Source organism: Polypterus senegalus, chromosome 16 (genome assembly GCF_016835505.1).
Source record: "Polypterus senegalus isolate Bchr_013 chromosome 16, ASM1683550v1, whole genome shotgun sequence".
Taxonomy (NCBI): domain Eukaryota; kingdom Metazoa; phylum Chordata; class Cladistia; order Polypteriformes; family Polypteridae; genus Polypterus; species Polypterus senegalus.
The window spans coordinates 2932717-2954744 of record NC_053169.1 but is presented as its reverse complement, the minus strand read 5'-3'; the positions used below and the strand labels follow the sequence as shown (position 1 = coordinate 2954744).

General features: G+C 47.1%; 1 protein-coding gene across 1 annotated transcript in view; it reads right to left on the bottom strand.

Annotated features, from left to right (window-relative positions):
• The window catches only part of ext1b (exostosin glycosyltransferase 1b), a 189070-nt gene that overhangs the window by 6469 nt on the left and 160573 nt on the right, over positions 1-22028 (bottom strand). The window contains exons 7-10 of the mRNA XM_039738774.1: positions 14301-14396; positions 11807-11896; positions 5018-5178; positions 1258-1429 (exon numbers count right to left, since the gene is read on the bottom strand). Coding sequence (XP_039594708.1) covers positions 1258-1429; positions 5018-5178; positions 11807-11896; positions 14301-14396 — 519 coding nt within the window. The remainder of the gene's footprint in view (positions 1-1257; positions 1430-5017; positions 5179-11806; positions 11897-14300; positions 14397-22028) is intronic.

Below are 22028 nucleotides of genomic sequence, written 5' to 3'. Positions count from 1 at the left end.
GTTGTGCCTTCCTCTCCGTAAATAAATATTCACGGTCATGAATGACCTTTACAGGGTTCTGCGAGCCTCGGCGTATCCCAGCACGCAGTGTGCTCATAAAGCTGGCGCGGCTTGAAAGATTAACGACCGCATCCCACTTCAGTCTCCAAACGCGGCCTCGGCCCTGCTGGAAACGTGCGTTCAGCCCGCCATTGGCAGAGCGAAACAAAGCGATTTACAAATAGGACGACGCCAAGTGAGAAGCTGGCGACGGGCTCTTCTTAAGGCTGCGGTTTTTATGAAGGCCGACTCCATCCGTTCTGCTTGCACCTCACAGCCAGGCCTTCTACTCTTCCACGCTTAGACAACGCAAAGGATGAGCTGCTGGGATTTCATTCAAGCTGAAAGTCGGTCGGAGAGTCTGGCTCGGTAGCGGGCTGTAAGAGACCTTAAGAGGACCATTTACTCACCAACACCTGACGTCGTTTATAAGCGGCAGTAACGGGGATTCGGGGGCCGTAATGGAGTTCTGCTCTCTCAGAGACGTGTGGCGTGTCGATTAGCGCATGCAAGTAAGAATTTCACTGAGCCCTGCACACGGAACAATGACCCCCAATAAACAGGCCCCTCTGTTATATAGTGCCTTTCCTATCTCACTGCCTATCTCAGGCAGTCCCAGCCGCTCATCATGGCGATATCAGACACTTTACAGTTGCTGGATCTCGTCGCCTCGAGGGGTCACAGAAGATGACGGACTGCTCAGCGTCCACGAGTTCTCTGCATTTCAACGGCCAGTTAGTGTGGTGAGGGGAGCTGAGCGGCCATCTCGGCCCAGCGTCCTCCCGTCTCCATTCTGTCAAACGTGAGACATCAGACAGACGAGCCGCTCTTCTCTTTGTGTGGCGTCTGCTTTTCTTCTTGCAGGGCCGTTGGTATGCATTGCACTTCTGGCTGAGTACTCATTGGTTGTCAGCTGTCACACCCACAGGAAGCTCCGCCCCCATAAATTGATTGACTTTGTTGTGGCGGGTCACAGACTGTCCACGACACTCGCATGGAGTGCTAACGAAAAGTGCCAGCAGAAGGTGAAGAAGATGGCTGCTCACTTTATTTAGTTCAGACGTTCAAATCATTAATGGTAGGGCAGCATACACGGACATTTTCAGTTTACTGTGCAATTTTCCTTTCAATGAATGTAACCGACTACTGTAATTCAAACACAAAGGATGCCAACCCTGCGCCCACCTTGTCACCAAAGCCACCCCCCAGTTACTGTACCTGTCCCATCATGGTTTCCTTGTACTGCTTCTTTTGTGTGACTTTGATTGGAGGCAGTTTTGTGACAGCAGACACCAGGAAGTTCATCAGAATGTCCTCACAGTTGGCGAGTTGGTCCACCATGTTCTTCAGACTCACAGGTAGGTAATTTGTGTACAAGTAGTGATAATATCTGCAGAGAAAAGGAGACGTCCTCATCAATATTATTACAGGAACAATGGGACCGAAATCAAAAATGCTTAAATCAGCACATATACTGACGGGCATGACATTGTGACCACCACGCCACCATCAAACTTTCAGAAGGATGCCAATCCCCCAAAAGCTGCAGTGTAAATCAGTTGCTTCCCATAAAACTGCTCTGTCTGTGTAAAGTTTTGTACAGGTACGCCATATAGAGGGGCACCGCACTGTGATGGACCCCGTCAGCCTTCAGGCAGGACCACCAAGCTGAATCCATGGTAGTCAGCACTGCCCATAAAGCGGCCCCATCTATAGAAGGGGCACTGCATGGTGACGACCACCAATAAACTACAAGGAGGACAGCAACTACCAGAAAGCACTGAGATATGAAAAGCAAACCTGAATCAACTTGGCGTCTTTATAAATCAGTAACGCTCACAAAGTGGGCAGTCTGGGGCAAGACACGTGTCATGAGGTGATGCATTCGGACTGGCGCCATTTTTTTTCTGAAAGGGTAAGGGTTCATCCAAATCAGTCAGGTTTCCCATGAAGCCTCCCCACCTGTGGAAATATTCTTTAGGCAAAGCTACACGTCAAAGGGGCCACCGCATTGGTGACTGCCACCATTACACATCAAGAAGGACGGCGCCCTCCCGATATGGCCAAGCTGGCAGTCCTTACAATCTGAATCTGGGCGAGTTAACGCTGCCCTTAAAGTGGTCGTATCTGTGTACGTCACCTAAAGCTTTGTGATATGTAAAGACAACTGTATTGATGGGCACTGCAGGGTGACTGCCACCATTAAACTACAAGAAGGATGGCATTTATCTGAAAAGACCCACGATATGAAAAATTACAGCCATCACAATCTGAATCCATCTGGTGTCATTATAAATCAGCAAAGCTCATAAAGAGGTCCATTCGGTAGAAAGGCACCTATAAATATGCTGCGGGCAAAGATACACATCTCGAGGGGCCTTGCATGGTGACTGCCACCATTAAGCATCAAGAAGGATTGGCACTCCCAGCTGAAGAGGCCGGGCCGGCAGTCACTGCAACCTGAATCCATGCGAGTCAGCAGTGCCCACAAAGCGGCCATATCTGTGGGCAAATCGCCTGAAGGTGTGCAGTACAGGGGGGCACTGCCTGCTGACTGGCACTCCCCCTGAACTGGCCAAGCTGGTGGTCCTTACAACCTGAATCCAGTTGAGCCAGCACAGCTCACAACTGCATAGAAAGCCTCCTATAAATATTCTGTATTGAGGGGCACTGCCTGGTGACTGGCACCATTAAACTACAGGAAGGATGACATGGGAGATCACATCCCATGAAACTATGGAAAGCCTCCTACCCGCTTGCTGCACACAAAGGCACATGTGACGGGAGGCACCACACCGTTAAACCTGCAGAAAGAAATGAACTTTGGAAGTGACAGCCGACGCCAGCCGAGTCCATCAGTCCTCCTCCATCATAAACCACGCGACGGGCCCCCATCTTTCTTCTCTGCTGTCTTTTGCAGCCAAGCCAAGAGAGCCAAGACAGTTGGAAACAAACCTCGGTGTGAACGCGGCTCTAAACGCTTGCAGTGGTAATCAACAAAGTCCAGCATCCCAAAGGAACGGGGTTGCCAGGCAACTGACATCCGGAGAAAAGGCTGTCTCCTGAAGAGATGCCAAGGAAAAGTGATGTGTGTTTGTGCGAGCGGGCTTAACGGCGTCGAGATCGATTGGAAATGAAAAGAATTAACTGGTAAAACTATTACGAGAATATTTTACGTTAATTAAGTGAGCATTAAAGATAGGAAATGAAGCCAACAAAAGGGAGGCAAATGAACACTGATGGGGTATAAATTTAACGATAAAAAGCACATTTTATTTGTGCGCTTCATGTCTCCCATGACAACAGTTTAAAACAAAGAGCAAGACGAGATCTCTGAATTCAATGAATTACGCAGCAAGGAGGGAGGGAAAGAGAGAAAGAGAGAGAAAGAAAGAAAGAAAGAAAGCTTTAATGAAGCAGTAAGCTCCTTCACCGGCTGTGTGTCACGTCTGAGCCGTGGCCCTCAGGGATCATCGTGACTCCACCCGGGCCAACGGGCACAGTCCACATTATCACATACAATACAGCTAACTAATCAATTAGAGACGATACTGAGAAGAACATGCTGCAAAGGGCGCAATGGAACAATATCACAATGTAGACAAATACATACATTCAAATGACAAATAACCCCGTTGAATGTTTATGTAGTGTGTGGTGGGTTTGGAAAGGATACCAGGTTGGCAGAGCCAGAGTTTGACAGAAAGAAAAGACAGACCAAAACAAGACCTGTTGGCCCGCCGCCATTCACAGTCTTTTCGTCACCATTTCTTAGGGCCACATTCCCACTTTCCCTCCTTTCTCCCTTACGTTTCCTTTCATATTTCTCCTCACCTTTCTATTCCTCCTAAGAGTGAGCTGTTTCTCCAGCTTGCCTCCCTGCCAGAAGCTGGAGGAGCTTTGAGTCGTGACACTTGTATGGAGAACAAGATGACAGATAAAAGACAGCAAGACCTATTGGCCCGCCCTTCGCCCTAATTCTTCAGGGACAGCTTTGTCACTTTCTTTCCTCCGAAGGACCACTTGTGTTTCACTTCTTATCTCTCTGACTGCTCCGCTCTGCCCAGTACGGTGTCCTCAATCACTTTATCTCCCAACTCTTGGCCCCTTGACCAAAATAACAGACAAAACAGAGCAAGACCTATTGGCCTGCACATCACGGTCCTATCATCTGATTTTTCAGGGACGGCTTCTCCACTTTCCCTCCTCCCGAGTGCCACTTATATTTCATTTCCTGTTTCTGTGTCTCTTCTGCCCAGCACTGAGCTTTTAACCAGCTTACCAACCAATGCTACTGGCAAGGAGGCTTATACAGAGAACAAAATAAGAGACCAAAAATGACAAAAGTCCTATTGGCCCGGCCTTCACGGTCCTTTGACCCCGATACTTTAGGGGTGGCTTCCCAACATTCCCTACTCCAAAGCGCCATGCGTGTTTCCTTTTGAGTTTCTCTGTTCTGTTCCTCCCAACAGTGAGCCTTTCGCCAGCTTACCTCCAGACTTGACGTTCTCCTACAAAACAGAGTGAGACCTACTCTACTCCATTCACAATCCTTTGGTCCCGATATTTTAGGGATGGCTTCCCAATTTTCCCACTTGCAGTGCATTTCCCTTGGAATCTCTCAGTTTGTTCTGAGCCCATTCATACTCAAGGGTCCCTTAAGACTGTGGAAGGGAACACAGCATGGAGAACAGAGTAGTCACGTTCATCACAGACCTTTTCGTGTTTTTTCCTTCGTGACTCGCGGTGGCGTAGCTTCAGGACCAACAGAATGTGAAGGGTGTGCCAATAGGGCTTGGATAGGCTGTTCTTTATTTAATCCTCTTCTTGTGCGTTTCCCGATTTAGAAATGTCCGACTCTTTCTTTTACTAGAAACATCAGGAGCGTATCCCCGACGAACGCAGTTATTAGCCCTTGTTACTTATGCTCATCAGGTCTCATAAACGGAACCCCTGAGCTCCTCGCCTAGTTAGTTACCTGTGGTATATAGCAGCTCCAGTCAACACCATCGAATAGTCGTTCGTCCATTTGGAGGTGTAGCCCCACCTCTCCTTATTGCTGTCCCAGAAGTGGCTGCGAGCAGGGTAACCCACGATCCTCTCAGGGAAGCTCTGCCACACCGTAAATGCAAAGTCCACCTGCAAAACAGACCACAACAGTCGAGAGCTCACTTCCAGTCAATGAAATCAGACGTTACCAATTCTCCATAAAAAACAGAACATTCCCAGCTGTCCCTGCTCAGGTCAAATGGGCAGCAGATGTGAACAGAAGTAGAATTCTGAGCTCTCAAGGCTTTCTTGTCATTTTCTAACGTGGGTTCATCAAATCTTGAAATCTAACAGTACCACAACTTCACTTTGTGTTCAGTTAACGTAACATCCTCCCCTCTTTCTTTCATTCACTCATTTTCCTCTACTCATCCGAGTCCGGATTCCAGGGGCAGCAGCCTCAGCAGCACTAAGAACGACAGGCATTTGCCATCACTCCTATACACAATGTGGCATCACACGGGTCATTGCCTATGATATAGAAGTGTGCGTGTGTGTGTGCGGGAGAAGACCACCCTAAGAAATGGACTTGTCAAGTCTCATAAAACCCACGACAATAGCAAGTCTGTGAAGCATTGCCCGGAGATGACTGGCCAAGTCTCATTTTTTGTCTCAAATCACTCGTGCACTTGTGGGACATGTCGCTACTTCACATAACTCAAGTGACTTTAAGACGACTCGTCACAAACAAACTTGAAATGCCCTTCAGTCGTCGTATCTTATAAATGCTGAACACAAATCGCTTTATCCGAAATGTCCGCGGTGGCATTGTCGCCAAGTCTAAGGCCTGTGTTGAGGCTCGCCTCGAGAGTCGAGTGGTGACATTTTAAGGACAAATAAACGCCACCTCTCTTATCGCGACGAGGCTGCTGGAGATTATCAGGGCAGCAGGCCGCTTTCATCTCGCTCCAAATGAGCTGGCGCTGATTACATCTGCTGCTTGGAGGTGGTCAATTAAATTAATCTTTGTCGTTTATTTATTGTAAAGCCCCTCACGTATCGGCCTTAGAAGCCCCAGGGGCGGATGAGTCTGACAGTCTTGACAAGGGAGTTGAGACAGCAGCGAGTGGATCATCACACAAGGGAGTTCATCAGACATGGCGGTGCAGGTGGACATCGCCAGTACGATTTATACGGTACCTTTGATACTGGACGCCATTAGAACAGTTTCTTAATCTAAGGGTCCCGACTCGCCGTCGTATTTAATGGTAGCGGGTCACGTGTGGCTTGTGAAGCGTCTCACGATGGGTTGCCACAGGTTGTTTAAGATAATTGACAAGACTCTGCCAGGAAGTCGGTGCCTATTCTCCAAGGGGGACAGAAATGGCCACTCCAAACCCCCAGTCCTGGTCTGTCGCTATTCTCCAAAACAGCAAACCCCCCGCTGACTGTGGATGACAATACTCTAATCTAATAGTCGCCATAGACTGGATCTCAAAGACACTAAAGAAGGGCACGATTGGTCCACAAGGGAAAAAAAAAAAACAAAACCTGTCAAGAAACGCTGAGCTAGAACGTCTCAAAGATGGACACGTCAAGTTAGTTGGTGACCCTAAACAGGAAGGGACTGATATCCCAACTGGGATGGTTGGCATTCCGTTTCCCAGTCGGAAGGTCAAAAGAAGTGAGGGGCAGTGGGAGACATGTGTGTGTCGTTCCTAAGTACACTGGTTGGCAGCATCACCATTGGTGAACCCTACTTGGGATACCCGCAGGATCCATTGGGGTGCCCTGTTGGGTTCCATGGGTACCGCCAGGAGGACCTGTTGGAAAGAGAACGAACTGACCTAGGATGGCTCTGTCGGACCCCAAAATGCTTTCTGGAGACTATGGTTTAGCCCACCATGTTGTCCAGGTATTTGGAGTCAAAACAGAGGAAGAGGAGAAGGACAAAGCTCGCCTGGGAGGAGTGAAGGAATTGCGGTGATCATGGAGAATCCCGTTCAGAGGTAATTTTCTTAAAAATGAAAACATCCTTCGAACCCGGATTGGAGTCAGAATGGCTGTGTCTGGGGGTCTGGCAGCCAATGGCGCCTCCTAGTGGCTTCACAGGACCAAAAAAAAAAAACACAAAGGGGCAAAATGTCCTCCAATTTTGGACACAAGCGTGCGGTTGGGTTACAGAGAACTGAGCTCACTTCCAACACGAGGGAGGACGGAGACGTGTTCTCGCCGCACTTTGAAGTGAACACAGGAGGTCACCACACTGCAAAGCGGGCCAATGGGTGCCGTAGCGGACCTGCGGGTACACTGTGCTGCTCGCCGTTTGTAAACATTTTACCGCGAGCAGCTTCTGTAACGTGAAGATTAGGAACACGGAGCCTGAATGAATAATTTATTTGGATTTTTAATGTATTTTATTCCAACGTCTACAGCTAAGAGGCTGGGAAAAAACAAACTGTAGTTAATCACCGGAGATGTCAAGACAAGAAATGTCTCGGCTCTGCCACGCACACCTTGAAGTTGGGAAGCGGCGGCTCCAGCTTGGCTGTTAGTTCATTAGTTTTAACTCTTTCCTCGTGCAGATTCTTGCGTTGAAAAAGCCGACATTCATGACCGCCGTCGACTGGTGGGTGGGCGTGTCTCGATTTGCACTTAGTGACCGATGCTCTGACAATGAAGTGAGAGGAGTTGTACTTTTCAGGGCTGGCTTTCAAACTCTGTCTTTTTTGTTCATTTTGGATTCTTCTGTTAATGTGAATTGTGTCTGTAATTGGTGCCACGCTCCCATTTAAAATGGACGCTCGAGTGCGAGAGAGAGAAGAGGTTAGGAGGTGCCAGTGCGGGAGCGAGGGGGAGTGCAGGCTCAATGAGAGTAAAGCCCCGGAAGGTGTGTGTGACCGACAATTGAGGAGGAAGGTGGAAGTAGTGGCGACTTCAAGGAGCTGGACTGGCGACCAAAAAGGCCGACGGCTCGACGCGGGAGTCAGGGAGGCCGAGCCTCAGCGTGAGCACCCTGGCGCGTTGGGGTTCCCGAGTCTTGGTCCAGTGAGACAGTTGTACGTAGCCGGGGGACGGAATGCCACCGGACTGGGGGAAGGTCAGCCGTCGCAAAGCCCATTGGGAAATGCAGGGGGGCCGCCAGTTTGAAGGAAGGAAGCACCAGGTGTTAGAAAAGGAGCTGCTTCCAGCCGGTTTTATTTATTATGGATTTTAACCTCCACTTCTCACTTGTGGCTTTTATGGATTATATATTTATTGAACTATGGAGAACTGCACTATGTATTTGGACACTCTTGATGTGTTTTGTTTTTTTGTTAATAAAAGCACCGGACACTTACATCGTCCCCTTGCTCCACGTGTGATTCGTCCTCATTGCTCAGCTCATCCAGTTACATTCCCAACGGTGTCGGCTTCAAGAGGCTCCCAAATGGGAAGAGGGAACCGAATCGTCACCGGGCAGCCACTCTTATCTCATTTTCTGGTCCTTTTCTGTTTTTGACTGCAGAATCTCAGCTTTGTTTCGTCCCAAGCAGTAATTCTTTTAACATAATTTTTAAACTACAATTACTTGTGTACATCAGTTCATGATTTCGTACGTGTTAAAGCAAACATCATCAGCTCTGTGCATCACTGCATTATATTTGTCATGACTGGACATCACATCGTGACTCGTCAGCTCCTATTGACTACTGCATGGTGTGCGCCGTCACTCAGATGCCATTTTGTCGGAGTGTAAATTGTTTGATAACGAATGTTAACATTCTAAGGTGTTACTGATTTTTGCGGTGTTATTCGTTTACAATATGGCGGAAGTGTACTGCTGTTGTATTTAGTTTAGACATTTTATATGTCTACCTGATTTAGCGTGTCTGTGTTTTTCCGGTTACACGATCTACTGTACTTTAGGGTGGCAACGCAGGCCACAAACACACATGGCGTCAACAGAATATCAGGGGCTCCTTAGTAAACAAGAAATTAAAGAAATGAATAAAAATAAAAGCCGAACCTGACTAGGCTGTAGTGTCCCCAAACTTTAATTACATATCTGATCCAATTACATGCACCAGCGTACAGTAATCAGAGATTTTCTGCATGCTAATCCAAGCTAAAAGCAATTGACTTGGAAACGCCTGACAATGTCCTGATGATTGTTTATCTTCATTATTCAAGTCGGCCTCATTTCTCATCCTGTGTGGTATCCATGCAGAAGTAACGGCTGCCGCAAACACGACGCCCAAGTAATGGGATACATTCCTAGCTGGGTTAATGAGGGATCCGCTTGAAACAAAACCATTTCACAGCACTTGAATTAATTCCGAGTGTTCCTTTAATAAGGAGGAGGATCGTCAAGAGAGGAAGGCACCACACCTTCGCTTGTCTTGTAGGAGGAATTGTTTCCTGATTCAGCATATGGGAGGACGTTCACACACACACACACACAGAGTAAGGGTATAGACGTGGCTGTGCGCGGCGTCTACAGTACATACAGTACAGTCTATATGGTGTCCATGGACAGTGCATACAGTACAGTGCTGTCTGTACGTGATACCTCTAGGATATGTCCACACTGATTTCTATACGCTGTACACACACGCTATTTCTATATATCATTTGACTGATGTCTTTATCCAAGGTGACCTCCAGCATGAGAAGCAGAATTGCAGTCAATTTCAGTTGCAGTCACTTGCTCATGGATATGAACCCCATGTGCTGACTCAACCCTGCAGGGCAACCTGGGAATTGTAGTCCTACTGGGTAGCCCTGCTGGGTCCTGTGGGTGCCACCGGAGGGAGCTGCTGAGAATGGGCTTCACTTTTCCAATGAGGTCCCCCCTGACCTAAAAGTCTTCCTTGGTGTAGTTTTGAGACAACAGAAGTAATCCCGAGTCCGGCATAAAAGGATCCACCTCACCTCAGATTTGGGAGAACAGGAGGACAAAAAACTCACCTGGGACGGTCTGAAGGAAGACATTAAAGATGGGTGCATTAGTGCGTGTGAAGAATGCTATGATGGTGCAGCCTTCAAAACTAAACTAAAAAAAAAAGAAAAACCTACTTGAACCAGGGACGACTCTGTGTTTGTGTAGCCACGTCAAGGGTGTGGGGCTCACCCATACAGAGTTCTTAATCTATTTATAGAAATTCCAGCCATCTCCTAAACCTGCTTATCTAAATTACATTATTTATATATACACACACATACACTACTGTTGTAACCACAGGACCTATTGACCTAAGACCGGCATGTCTTTGGACTGTGGGAGGAAACCCATGCAGACACGGGGAGAACATGCAAACTCCACGCAGGGAGGACCCGGGAAGCAAACTCGCGTCCCCTAACTGCGAGGCAGCAGCGGTATCCACTGCGCCACCGTGCCATATATATACACATACATACATACACACATATATATACAGGGTGTCCATAAAGTCTGTGTGCAATTTAAAAGAGTTGTAACTTTGTAAGTCTATGTGATAGAAAGAATCCAATAGAAAGGACGCCCTGTATATCGATATCTATATGTGTAGGCTGTGCTGGATTCTGGCAATTCAATCAGTCAGTCACATCGTCGTGTATTAGCGGTTTTGTTTTGCCGACGTGCTCGCCTCCTCACTACATCTTTTATACGAAGATGTGCGATATAAATAAATGTTGTCGTTGATGTTGTTGTCCATCAGCGGCTAAGCGAGTTTCTCTCTCCTCAGAGGTTCCGTTTTGCCGACGTGCTCTCCTTTCTTGTTTATCAGCGGCTAAGCGAGTTTCTCTGCGGTTTCACTTGGCGACGGAGTCGCTTTCTTTGAGCTTCATGCTGCAGCCTTGCACCTCTGGGTCAGACAGACAGACAGACACGCACAGTTCCACGCGTAGACATTTATATATAAGATATATATGTATATTATATACACTCTATATAGCCAGAGACATTATATATTGTGTACATGCAGAACGTATTCATTTTTGGACACCTATATTTACAGGGAAGGCATTGTTAAAGGGAGCAAATTTGAATTTTGAGTTGCATCTCAATGCATTTACAAACTCCAGACATCCCTGAACACAATTTGGCCATTTCCAGAACGACTGTTTATCTGTGTGTCTGGACGCGAGTGAAAAACAAATCAAAAACAAATCGCTCAATCTGCACAAAACGCAGCCCCAGATGTTATCACCGTGAGACGCTTGAAGCCATTTGATGTTCAGCACAAATCACTGCTGTAAATGCTGCTGTGCCGAGATAACTACAAGTAGCAGAGTCGTACAGCAAAAGGGAAAGATACTACAGCACCGTCAAATGTGACATTTTCAAAGGAAGAGTACGTGTGAGGCGGCACCGAACACAACCGGACCGCCTCTGGAGTGACCCACTTGAGGCAGATACCCGCTGTGGAAAGTGCCAGAAGAGGAGCTCCAGTGGATTACAGCGCTGCACTCGCTTATGAAAACGGGCAAGTCTGTCTTATTCAATCACGCCATGTATTTACGAGCCCCGGGTCACCTGATATACCTTTTTATCTTTCATCGGACACGCCAGCCTTTACATTCACTTTTCTTTGTGCTTCTTGTCGTCTTTCTGCGTCAGACATTTCGGCCCTGTTTTGGACAGCATGACGCACAGGCGTAGGCCATGTGGTTTACTGTCTTTATTCACAGGACATTCCTGCCCTCTTGTGGACATCGCTGGCCAACATTACACCTGAGCAGGGGCACAGACGCTGGACGTCTTCTCACTTTATACATATGTACAGGTATATAGAAGTGCTAATCCAGGACTGACCTCAGTGGTGGACAGCACAGTGTCTTCATCGAGGCTTAGTATGGCGTCGGTCACTATGGTGTCATACGGCTGGAAGCGACTGCTCATCACCTGTAAGAAAGAACAGAGAGACGGGTGTCGTTACATCAGGGCAGGAAAAGCACAAAGGCTGGTGAAGTCCTCCCAGGCAGCCATGGATGGGTCAATTTCATTTAAAGGCGGCGGTCAACCTTCAGTCCATTCAATTTAGGGAGATGAAGCCAATTCTGGCAGGACGACATGCAAAGGCAGCCAGTACAGCGACATTGGTACCGCGGTCCAGCTCTCTGCACACAGCCTGCTCTAATAAAGTTGACGGTGCCCTGCCCTGGGAGGTCACCACTGATACAACTATGCGCCATGTTGCGTGGCCAGTTGTGATACAACATTAAAAGCCAGCGAGGTTGGCTGTCAAGGTTTTATAGCAACATCCACTACCAGGCTGCTGAGGGACCTGGGAATCCTACACCAAAATATTAAGGAAACATCAGGGTCTGCAGAACGCCCACCCGGCTGCCTCGCCCACAACACACCCTGCTGTAGGTTAGTTCAGCTTAGTCTGGATCTGTGCCCCAGTCCTGACTTGGCACTAGTATATCACTGTCTCAGGTATGCCACTCTGCTCCCTGCAATTGAACCAAAAAGCCACCCAGTGTGGCAAAGAGAGAGTTTCTGCAAAACATCTAAAGAGGATCTGAAGCCTGGAGGAGGTGGTGGTGGTGGGCAGGGGGTGTTTGGGGGGACACCGGCCTCTGTAGAGATAAAGGGAAAAAAAATCAATAATGACATGTCCTGGCAATCAGGGTGGGGTCACTGGGGGGTGGAGCCTTATCCTGGCAGCAGCAAGCCAAGGGAGAGGATGGCCATACCATTGCAGGACCCACTTGGGAGACCTCCACTCTGGGCCAGTCAGTCCGACTCGCACTTTAGGAGATACCTGAGGGAAAAGCCAATAAGAACACGAGGGGCAGAACATGCAAAGTGTACACAGGCAGCACCCCATAATAACCTGTACACAATCTGAATGCACAGGTACAGCACTGCTAAACTCTGCACCGTTGTGCCACCCCAAAAATCAGTAATCAATATCTTAGCAATACTTCAGGGGGCCCACCTGACACGCAGAGCATGACCTGAGCTAATAAAATAAAAACTACGGATGATCAAGGAGACCACAGGAAGTCCTACTGCATACAGAACAGCTGAAGGTGCAGCACTCCGGGTCTCCCTGCAGGCGCTAAACGCTTCACGGAGCAGAAAACTTTGCAATTTCACTTCTTAACCGCATTAATTCCGTTTCTTCCACATACAGCATGCAAAGTGTCTCGAGCGCTGAGGGGTCCGTGCCCCGTGGCGAAAAACGTGCCTCATGCTGCAGACGAACACTCCAGATGTCTGCCATGATGCTTTACACTGAAATCCCAAAATGTCTCCCTTTTTGACTTACCTATGGGATCGTATGGTGGCACACTGGGTGCTGCAGCTGAGGCATTGTGGATGTGGTGCCCTATGTGGAGTCTGCATGTTCTCCCCATGTCTGCCTGGGGTCCCCAGGGCTGTGTGGCTCAGTTTAACCACCAACTTTAAACTGGCACTCTGTAAACGGTACTGTGGGTGCCCAAGTAGGCCCCTGTTTCCTGACTTGCAACTGATGCTGCCAGGGAAGTCATCAACTCCTCTTGACCCTTCCATGGATTGAATGGCTTTGAGTGGCCGGCTCTAGCAGACTACAACGGATGAACTTACAGAATCGGACCCCCCATTAATTCACCCATGTTCTCATCTAAACCCCACAACTTGGACCCTGAGCCTGTCCATATCTAACTGTGTGTCCAAAGTTGAGTGCGATGAATGAGTGAAGGGCCTTGGCAGGCTTTGCTCAGGTATCATTTGGGGAATTTGAAAAAATGAATGTGGCGTGCTTGTCTGGACCCTCATGAGGAGATGGCGGATTGAGGTTTGAGTGGTAACCACCATGCATGCTGCAGGTGGATACTAAGCATTTATTTAAACATGGTACAACGCAACCTGAAAATGTGGCTGGGTGGCATTGCGCCTGAATTCAGGGTGACCCCAGAAGACTGACCAGGCTGGTACCTTAACCCAGAATGAAGCGGACCCCCGGCATACGTCAGTGGCACAAAGCTGACACCCACAGCACCTTTTCACGAGCCCAGCGATGGACATGAAGTATTTTATACCACCAGCATGTTTTTAAAATTGATTTTCAGGGACCTTCTATAGTTTTGAGTTTCAAACCCCCCAGGACCCCCTATGTTTCACACTCTGTGCTGTTCAAATACCACAGACCACTTGGGCACAACATCAAGAAGTGTATGCAATTCAAAGATAATAAATACTGAAACATTTATTTAACACCTTTCTCTTGGCAACAGCACCTACGCTTAGTCCTTCCTCGAAGTTGGTCACAGAGGCAGGCGCCACGATCAACTTGGCACACACAGTGGACACTAACCTTGTTCTCTCCTTCGATGACCACAACAGGAACAGGCGTGGCTGGCCACCGGTGTTTAGCCGGCAGAGGCTTGTCGCAGTTCCACAAGACGATGATCTGGAAAAAAAAAAAACACAAAAAGTGATTACATGAAGCCAGCAGATCGGCTCTGCCCTTTGTGTGCCAGTGACGGTTGGCATGCTGGTACAGTGGTTAGCGCCACAGACACTGGATTCCAATCCTGGCTTGATTACTATCTGTGTGGAGCTTGCATGTTCCCCCATGTTTGGATGGGTTTCTTCAGCCCCTCTGAGTGACACATAGGATGAGTGGATGGATCTTTTTTATTATTATGCCCTTCTATCTACATATGATAGTGTCTTTCATATCTAATTTATATAATCTATCTAGTTTAATACAGAGCCTGTCACATCTCTCTATTGGAGTGCCCATCATTTCTCTAGCTTTATATATCATCTTTCATATCTACAGTATCACCGTGCCTTTAATATCTCACATCTACTCATTAATGCGCTGTTCTGTCCATTAGGCCTCTCGTATCTAATTTTATATACTTTCAAATCTCGCTTTATACGGTGCCATTCACATCTATCAGTTTTACACGCATCAGTTCTGATGTGACATCACCTCTATGTATTCTAATGACTTTCATATTTATCTTTATAGTGCCTTTCATATTTAAGTATGTAATCCTGCCAACGACACTAAAATATCTATCTATATAGCACCTTTCATATCTATCTAATCCTGCCAACTACGCTAAAACATCTGTCTATCTATATATTGCCTTTCATATCTATCTGTCTGTCTACCTACTGCACATCTGAGTGGTTTCTGCTCTACACACTTGAATGTTCTTCGAGTTGCTGGTGTCCCAGTGATCCGTGTTCTCCGATATGAAACACGTGTTGTTGTCTGCCCCGTAAACAATTTACACAAGAATTCTGTGTGGGGTTAAACTAAAGCAGACCCAGAGGATGTGCCTCATGTTGAGAAAATCCAACATCGCTGTCTGCGTTCCACGACTCTGCTTATGTCTTCAATGCCAAGGCACTCGAGATGATCGTTATTCCCAACAGAAATGGCAGGTTTCCACAGAGTCGGAGCCTCGGCGCTCATCGTGGCCTTGACAGGAGCGCTCGTCCATCCACGCGTCACGTCATCATTCAAGTCCGTGTCCGAGGACGGGGAGCAAGCCGGCACGGCTAACAGATGTCAGTTGGCGTTTTCGAGGAGCGCTAACAAGGAGGAGGCCGTGAATAAGTCGACTGCTTTGTCCAAATCCTCTGCATTGCTGCTTTTGCGTAAGAGAACTGGCCCACGAGCTTCAGCGATTCTGCTGGTGTCGCGTTACAATTTGTGCTCCATACCGTTTGTTTGTTAAACATGTCAAAGCACAACCCAAATAAAAACCACCAACACAGCACTGAAATGACAGCCTGGCCTTCCATCTCAACTATCCATCTGTTTCGTGATCTTCTAATTACATTGGGGGGGCTTAGGGGGGTCAGGTCTTTACAGTGGAAGTTCTACACAAGCTGGCCATGTGAAAAGCCTGGGAAGCTTCTTTTGACCACAGCAGCAGTCCTTAACAAAGCCACCAGGAGGAGCCACAACTACAAACCTCCTTCGTGTCAACGAGCCAGAAACGAAAAATTACAGACATCAGTCGGCAAGGCCAGTCAGGTGTCCACTGCTGTGCTGATGAAGGTTTTGTACGCGCGCTTCATGTGACATGTTTTGAGACGGTCACCGACACGCAGCCCAATGTCACAATCTCCTGGTAGAGTACAAGTGTGTTGCTTTGCTCACTTTTCTTACATGTTTTTCTGTTGCTTACACATGACAGAGTAGGACGTCTGTGTCTGATCCAGCCGGTCAATGCCGCCTTGTGTTATTGTAGGCTATCACGATGCCACGTTTCCCTGATGCGAACATCGACGTCTGCTGAATTATGAACAGTGCTAAGGGGGCTATCAGGTCCTTCCACTTGATCACAATCATTGTGTCTTTTAGCCATGTAGATACGGCACCACACGGCAGCATCATGCGACGTCCATGTCTATCATGACGACCTGTGCCAACGTCTGAGGACCATTTCACATTGTCAGCACAATCACTTGGTTCAACTAATGCTTCGCTTTCAGTTTGTTCTAAAACTGGCTTTACAGCTTCTCATTTACGCACCCTTGTGTGTTGTGGTTAAAGGCTGCGCCTTGACGAGTTACCGTGAAGTGGCAAAACTCACACAAATATTCATGACTTTTTGCAGCCTAATGCTACTTCATCCATTAGATGGCAGAAGAATACCGTCCCAAGAGTTAGTCAGACGTAACGCAGCACATTAGATCATAACAGCTTAACCGTTCATACATAAAACTAGCTGGTCTACCCGTCAAGGACGAGCTGAAATCTAAGTACCCAACAAAGACGTTGGCATCAACATCTGCAGGGCAACATACAAGGCATATGTCTGTTATATGCCATTTGGCATGGGATACACAAAAGCCGTGTTAAGGTTTGGGATGTGTCACCTGTTAAAATGCATTGCGTTTGTCATTCCATCACTAAAAATGATTCTGACACACCATCTGTTGGAAAGACAAATGTAATGCATTTTATTACTCCATGCACTACAAAACATGTCCAAGCTAGGTGTGCTACCCGTCTAAGATGGGCTGAAATGCAAGTAATCAACGTAGACCTCACCATAAATGGTTACAGTTCACCCTGCAGTCCATATGTCTCTGTTATATGATGCTTAGTTTGGAAATTTGTAAAAGCAGTGTTAATGTTTGTGATATGCCATCTGTTAGAATGACACAGATTTAACTACCAGACAGACAAACCGACAGACACTTATCCTTAAGTAGACTGGCTGTGCTGCCCAGCCAAGATGGGTGTAAATCTCAGTAATTGATGTTGACCACAGTGTTACATCTGCACTGCACCCTCTATTGGAATATATTTAGTAATGCAAGTAGTAATAAAAATCACTACATTCATCTTTCCAACAGATGGCCCATCACAAACAATTGTATTAAAATGTGTTAGTAAAAATGTTTGTGATACGCAATCTGTTTGGATGACCAATGGAATGCTTGGGCCTCCACTTCATGTCATTTGGCATGCGATTCTAAAAAGCAGTGTAAATGTTTGTGATACACCATGTGTTGGACTGACAAATGCAATGCATTTTATTACTACAAATGTTTCTGATGTGCCATCTTTTCAAATGATAGATCAACTGCATATGTCTCTGTTCTGTACCATTTGGTATGGGATTTGCAAAAGTTTGGGATGCACCATCTGTTGGAATGACAAATGCAATGTTTAGGCCTCTGCTCCATGCCATTCGGTAGTAGATTGTTAAAAAGCACTAGTAATGTTTGTGAAGCACCACCTGTCAGAATTAAAAATGCAATGCAAATGTCACTGTTCTGTGCCATTTGTTATGGGATTCGTAAAAGCAGGGCTGTTTGTGATGCGCCATCTGTTGGAATGATAGATGCAGTGCATATGTCTCTGTTCTGTACCATTTGGTAGGAGATTCTTAAAAAGCAGTGGTAATATTTGTGATGTGCCATCTGTTGGAATGACAGAGACACAACAACCAGATGGGGACACAGATACAGATGCATTCATTTTTATGCACTTCTCCCAGTTGAGCTCAGTAAATAAATCATCTGTCCAGTTGTCGGCTGGACATGATGTGAGCATCAGCTGAAGTTCCTGACCTGTACAACTGTTGCCACACAATTGGCTAATCAGATAACTTCATGAATAAGCAGGTGTTCCTATTAATAGGTTTAAATTATGCTTATGCGGTGTATACATACTGTATCTACTGTAGCTAACACAGCCAACCACACGGTCCAGGTCATGAAGAACTACCCTGAGCACAAAGAAGAACAAGGAGTTCTGTAACACAAGCGATGGCCATCACTGAGCCTGATCTCCTCACCATGGAGGCCGAAGTGTGCGGAGGACAAACGGCGTACATTTTGTAAATCTTTTGATATTTGAGAGGTTTTCATTATTATTTTTTTTTTTTTGAACATGTGGCTAAGACCCGACTGGCGTAGTAAGATGGATTCATTTATAAAGCCTGGGAAGGTGAGGTGGCTGAAGTGCTCTAATGAGAACACAATCAATACGTTTGCCTGTAGAAACAGCCATGGCCGGTATAGCCGGTTCGACTTCTGCCGCAAGTTGGAACTCGTTTTTGTGCTCGTAAATGAAAAACGAAGACAAGGACCTGGGGGGGGAATTGGGCGCGTGGAGGTGTGTGTTGGTGTGGGCCGCTGGTGAGGTGAAGGACTTCATCCGGCGACGCACCTTTGTTATTTCCACAGAAGGCTTGAAATCTGTGACACAATTGCATTTTTTGTTGTTGTTGAAGCCGCGATATGAATATCTGATCAGAATTCATCACCTCCTAATTAAAAACGAAAAAAGCAAACGTCAGACTGAGAGCTTTGTAACCAAACATCATAGAGAAAGGGGCACCAGGTGACACAGATCAGGCCGGCCAATGACAGAGCGCCAGCCAATTAAGGAACTGACCAATCAAAACAGAAGGTCTGGAGTGAGGTGCTAGGGAGGCCCAGTCATCTCCTCTACATCCATTCACCTGCTCCATGAGATGGTGCCATGGTCTGGTCATCCATGATGGTTCTAATGGGCAGCGGAGTTACAGCATGCCAGACTTAGAGAGGGGGGTCCCTGCATGCTACCTTAGCGGACTTTTCCAGCCTGTTCACAGTGAGGGTCACTGACCTCCGGTACAATGAAGACCTCCTGGTGGATTCTACAAGGTCCTCAATGAGACTGTGTGCCCTCTGTAAGCATCTCGTGATACAGACCCTCAATGTGGGGTGCCAGTGATGCACTACTCGTCGTAGGGCCTTTTGGTCAGTGAGAGGACAACTGCCGTACCACACCGAGATGCAGTTTGGAAAGGATACGCTCGGCTGTGTAGCGGCAGGATCAGAGTTCTTAGATAGGCTTTCTTAGTGTCTCCTCAACAAGAGCTCAGAGGTGTGGAGAGCCCAAGAGAAGACCCTCAGAGATGGGAACTCGAATCTGGACACGCGCTCAGTCCCACTGATAGAGATGGGAGAGGGGTGGCAGCAGCTCTTTGATTTCCTCAAGCGGATGATGAGCTCTTTGGTCCTCCTAATGCTGAGGGTCAGGCTGTTGTTGGTGGTCCCTGTCTCTAAGCTCTGGACCTCCTCCACTGCTACAGACGAGACCTACTAGTGTGACGTCACCTGCACACTTGATAACGGTGTTGGAACCATCGTGATGGAACAAGGGATACGGTAGGGGACTCTGTGTTCAGGATTAGTTGTGGAAGAAGGGTGGCCTCCTAGCCTGTCAGCTGGGGGGTCTGTTAGATAGGAAGTCGAGAATCCAGTTGCACACACCCTAACATTTCATGGGGTGTTACATTTACTTTTAATCACTAGACCGCTGGACCAAAACCACCGCCTTACGGATTTCCTAACAAGCGACGTTGGGCTGAATGGCCGGTCCCCGTCACAATCGCCATCCTCCTCCACATCCCTAACACAAAAGCCCGCAATCGAGGCAGAAGATCAGAGCATTGGATGGCAAAATCCTTCCAGCAATTCTTGAGGCTTTCGGTGAAACTTTCGCTCAACGGGTGCCAACTCGTTTAGTCGCATTTAACCCAACAGTCTTCACCGGGGCTGTGGAGTCGGAGATGGAAACGGAAATTCTACTACAGTGTGTTCAAATGTCCTATTTCACTTTGTGCCGATTTGATTAAACTAGTTTTTTGGTAGAAGGTTGTTTTAATTTAGTTACGTATTATTTGATAAATAATTACATCACAAACGGCATCGCGACAGCCTTCAAACCCAAACTTGAACAGGTTAGGCTTGACGATGGCGTCGCGAGAGTGATGTGCTTGTAATCAACACAGTCGCTGGCACCACAAATGAACGAGTCCAAGCTGAAGATTTGCGTGCCGACTCCACCGCCTAGAATTTACAGTTTTAAGTCGTGTGCAAGAAAATAACTGCTTTGAAAATGTGACAAGCTAAAAACCAGTGGGGGCTGCAAGGATACGGAAAGCCAAAAAAAATCCAAAAAACACGGAGGCGCCTCAATACCCACCATGTCACCTGAGCAGCAAAGGGGGCCGCAGACGAAGCGTCCATTGTGCTTCTTCACTCGCCATCCCTGAAATTTGTTTCCAGCGAGGGGGGCACTCAAAGTGTTTACGCTAAGTGCAGTCTCTTTACCCAAACACGCCTTCATTTGGGTCTCAAATGCGCAGCTCGATGGTAAACGGTGGTCTTTCAAGTAAATTGTTTTATCCTTTTAAGAGTAATTACTCACACCATTTGATTTTACACAAATGAAGACGGCTCCTTTTTCTGTTTTTTTGTAAAGCTTCTGTGCTGGTACACTGGAGTAAGAAAGGCTGCTTGTCGTTAACTGTCATTAAATAAGGTTTACGCTTACAGGGCAATAAATATATAAAATAAAATGGGGTGCATTCTGACGCGGTTACAACTGGAATAGGAGCACAAATAAAAAAAAAAAATAAATGTAATAAATAATAAAAGAGGCAAATTGACCGCTCAACATCTTCAGATGAATATTCAGGCTTGAAGCTCTTCAGCTGCTCCTCTGGCCTCCTCTTCCATAAAATGCAAATTGGCTACAGATGTCTTCAAAATTACAATTTCTCACTCATGCAGTTCAAAAATCTCCAGAAGGCCCTGCAGGTTTGTTTGTGTGTCGTTGCTTCAACCAGTTCAGCGTAGGCGAGCTGCTGGGTCCTAAAGCCCACCGCTGCTCAGGCTGCTGGGAGGTGAGGTGGGGGTCCTCAATCTGCCAAGGGTGTCGGCTGCAGGTTTCCGTTAAGCCACTCTCTGCGGCTAGCAGTGAACCGCGCGAAGACCAACGTCTGCCAGTCCTTACCAAGCCCCCCCTGCTCATTTTCAAGTATCAGCCTGGGCCTACTGGACCAGTTACCTCCAGCGTGTCACTTCTGGCTCGCCATTCGTATTCTCAAACTGTAAAGGCTCACAGCACCCCCTGTAATCAGCGGAGCTGCCCCTCGTCTGGCACTGCACTGTCGGACACCAAAACCAAATGCAGGACCCGAGGTGAGGCATCACAAATGCGTTATTCTACAGTACCACTCAAAGGTCACCTTTATGATAGAAATTCTTCATCTTTATTCTGTAGCAGGGTTTCTTCTAAAGACCATGCACTGCTGTGGGGGCCACAAGGGGTCCTTTTTCATCAAAGATACTATTAAATTGATTTAAAAATATAGCCAAGGCATTACAAGTGTGTGTATAACGGGCATTAGTGTTCAAAATGAAGGATTTGTCACTTATTATTCACATAGGACTACAAAGCCCCCCAGTTTCGACGGCCGTTCCCTTAATGGCCAACTCCCTCAGCCTGTCCTTAACCCACCATGTGCTCTGCTCTGGTTATTCGAGAAACCTTTCTGACTGCACTACCACCGCTGACACCTGTCATTCTATTCACTTGGGTGGCAAGGCCCTGGCATCCCTTAAAGATCAGTAGTCCTGGGTTCAAAAATGGCCAAAATGAAACAACATTCTCAAAAAAAAAAACAAACACCACGCCAGCCTGTTGCTATTTTGCAAAACGGAGACAGAGACTCCAGGTGACAGTCTTCATACAGAGGCGTCCATTACTATCCTGAGAGAACCA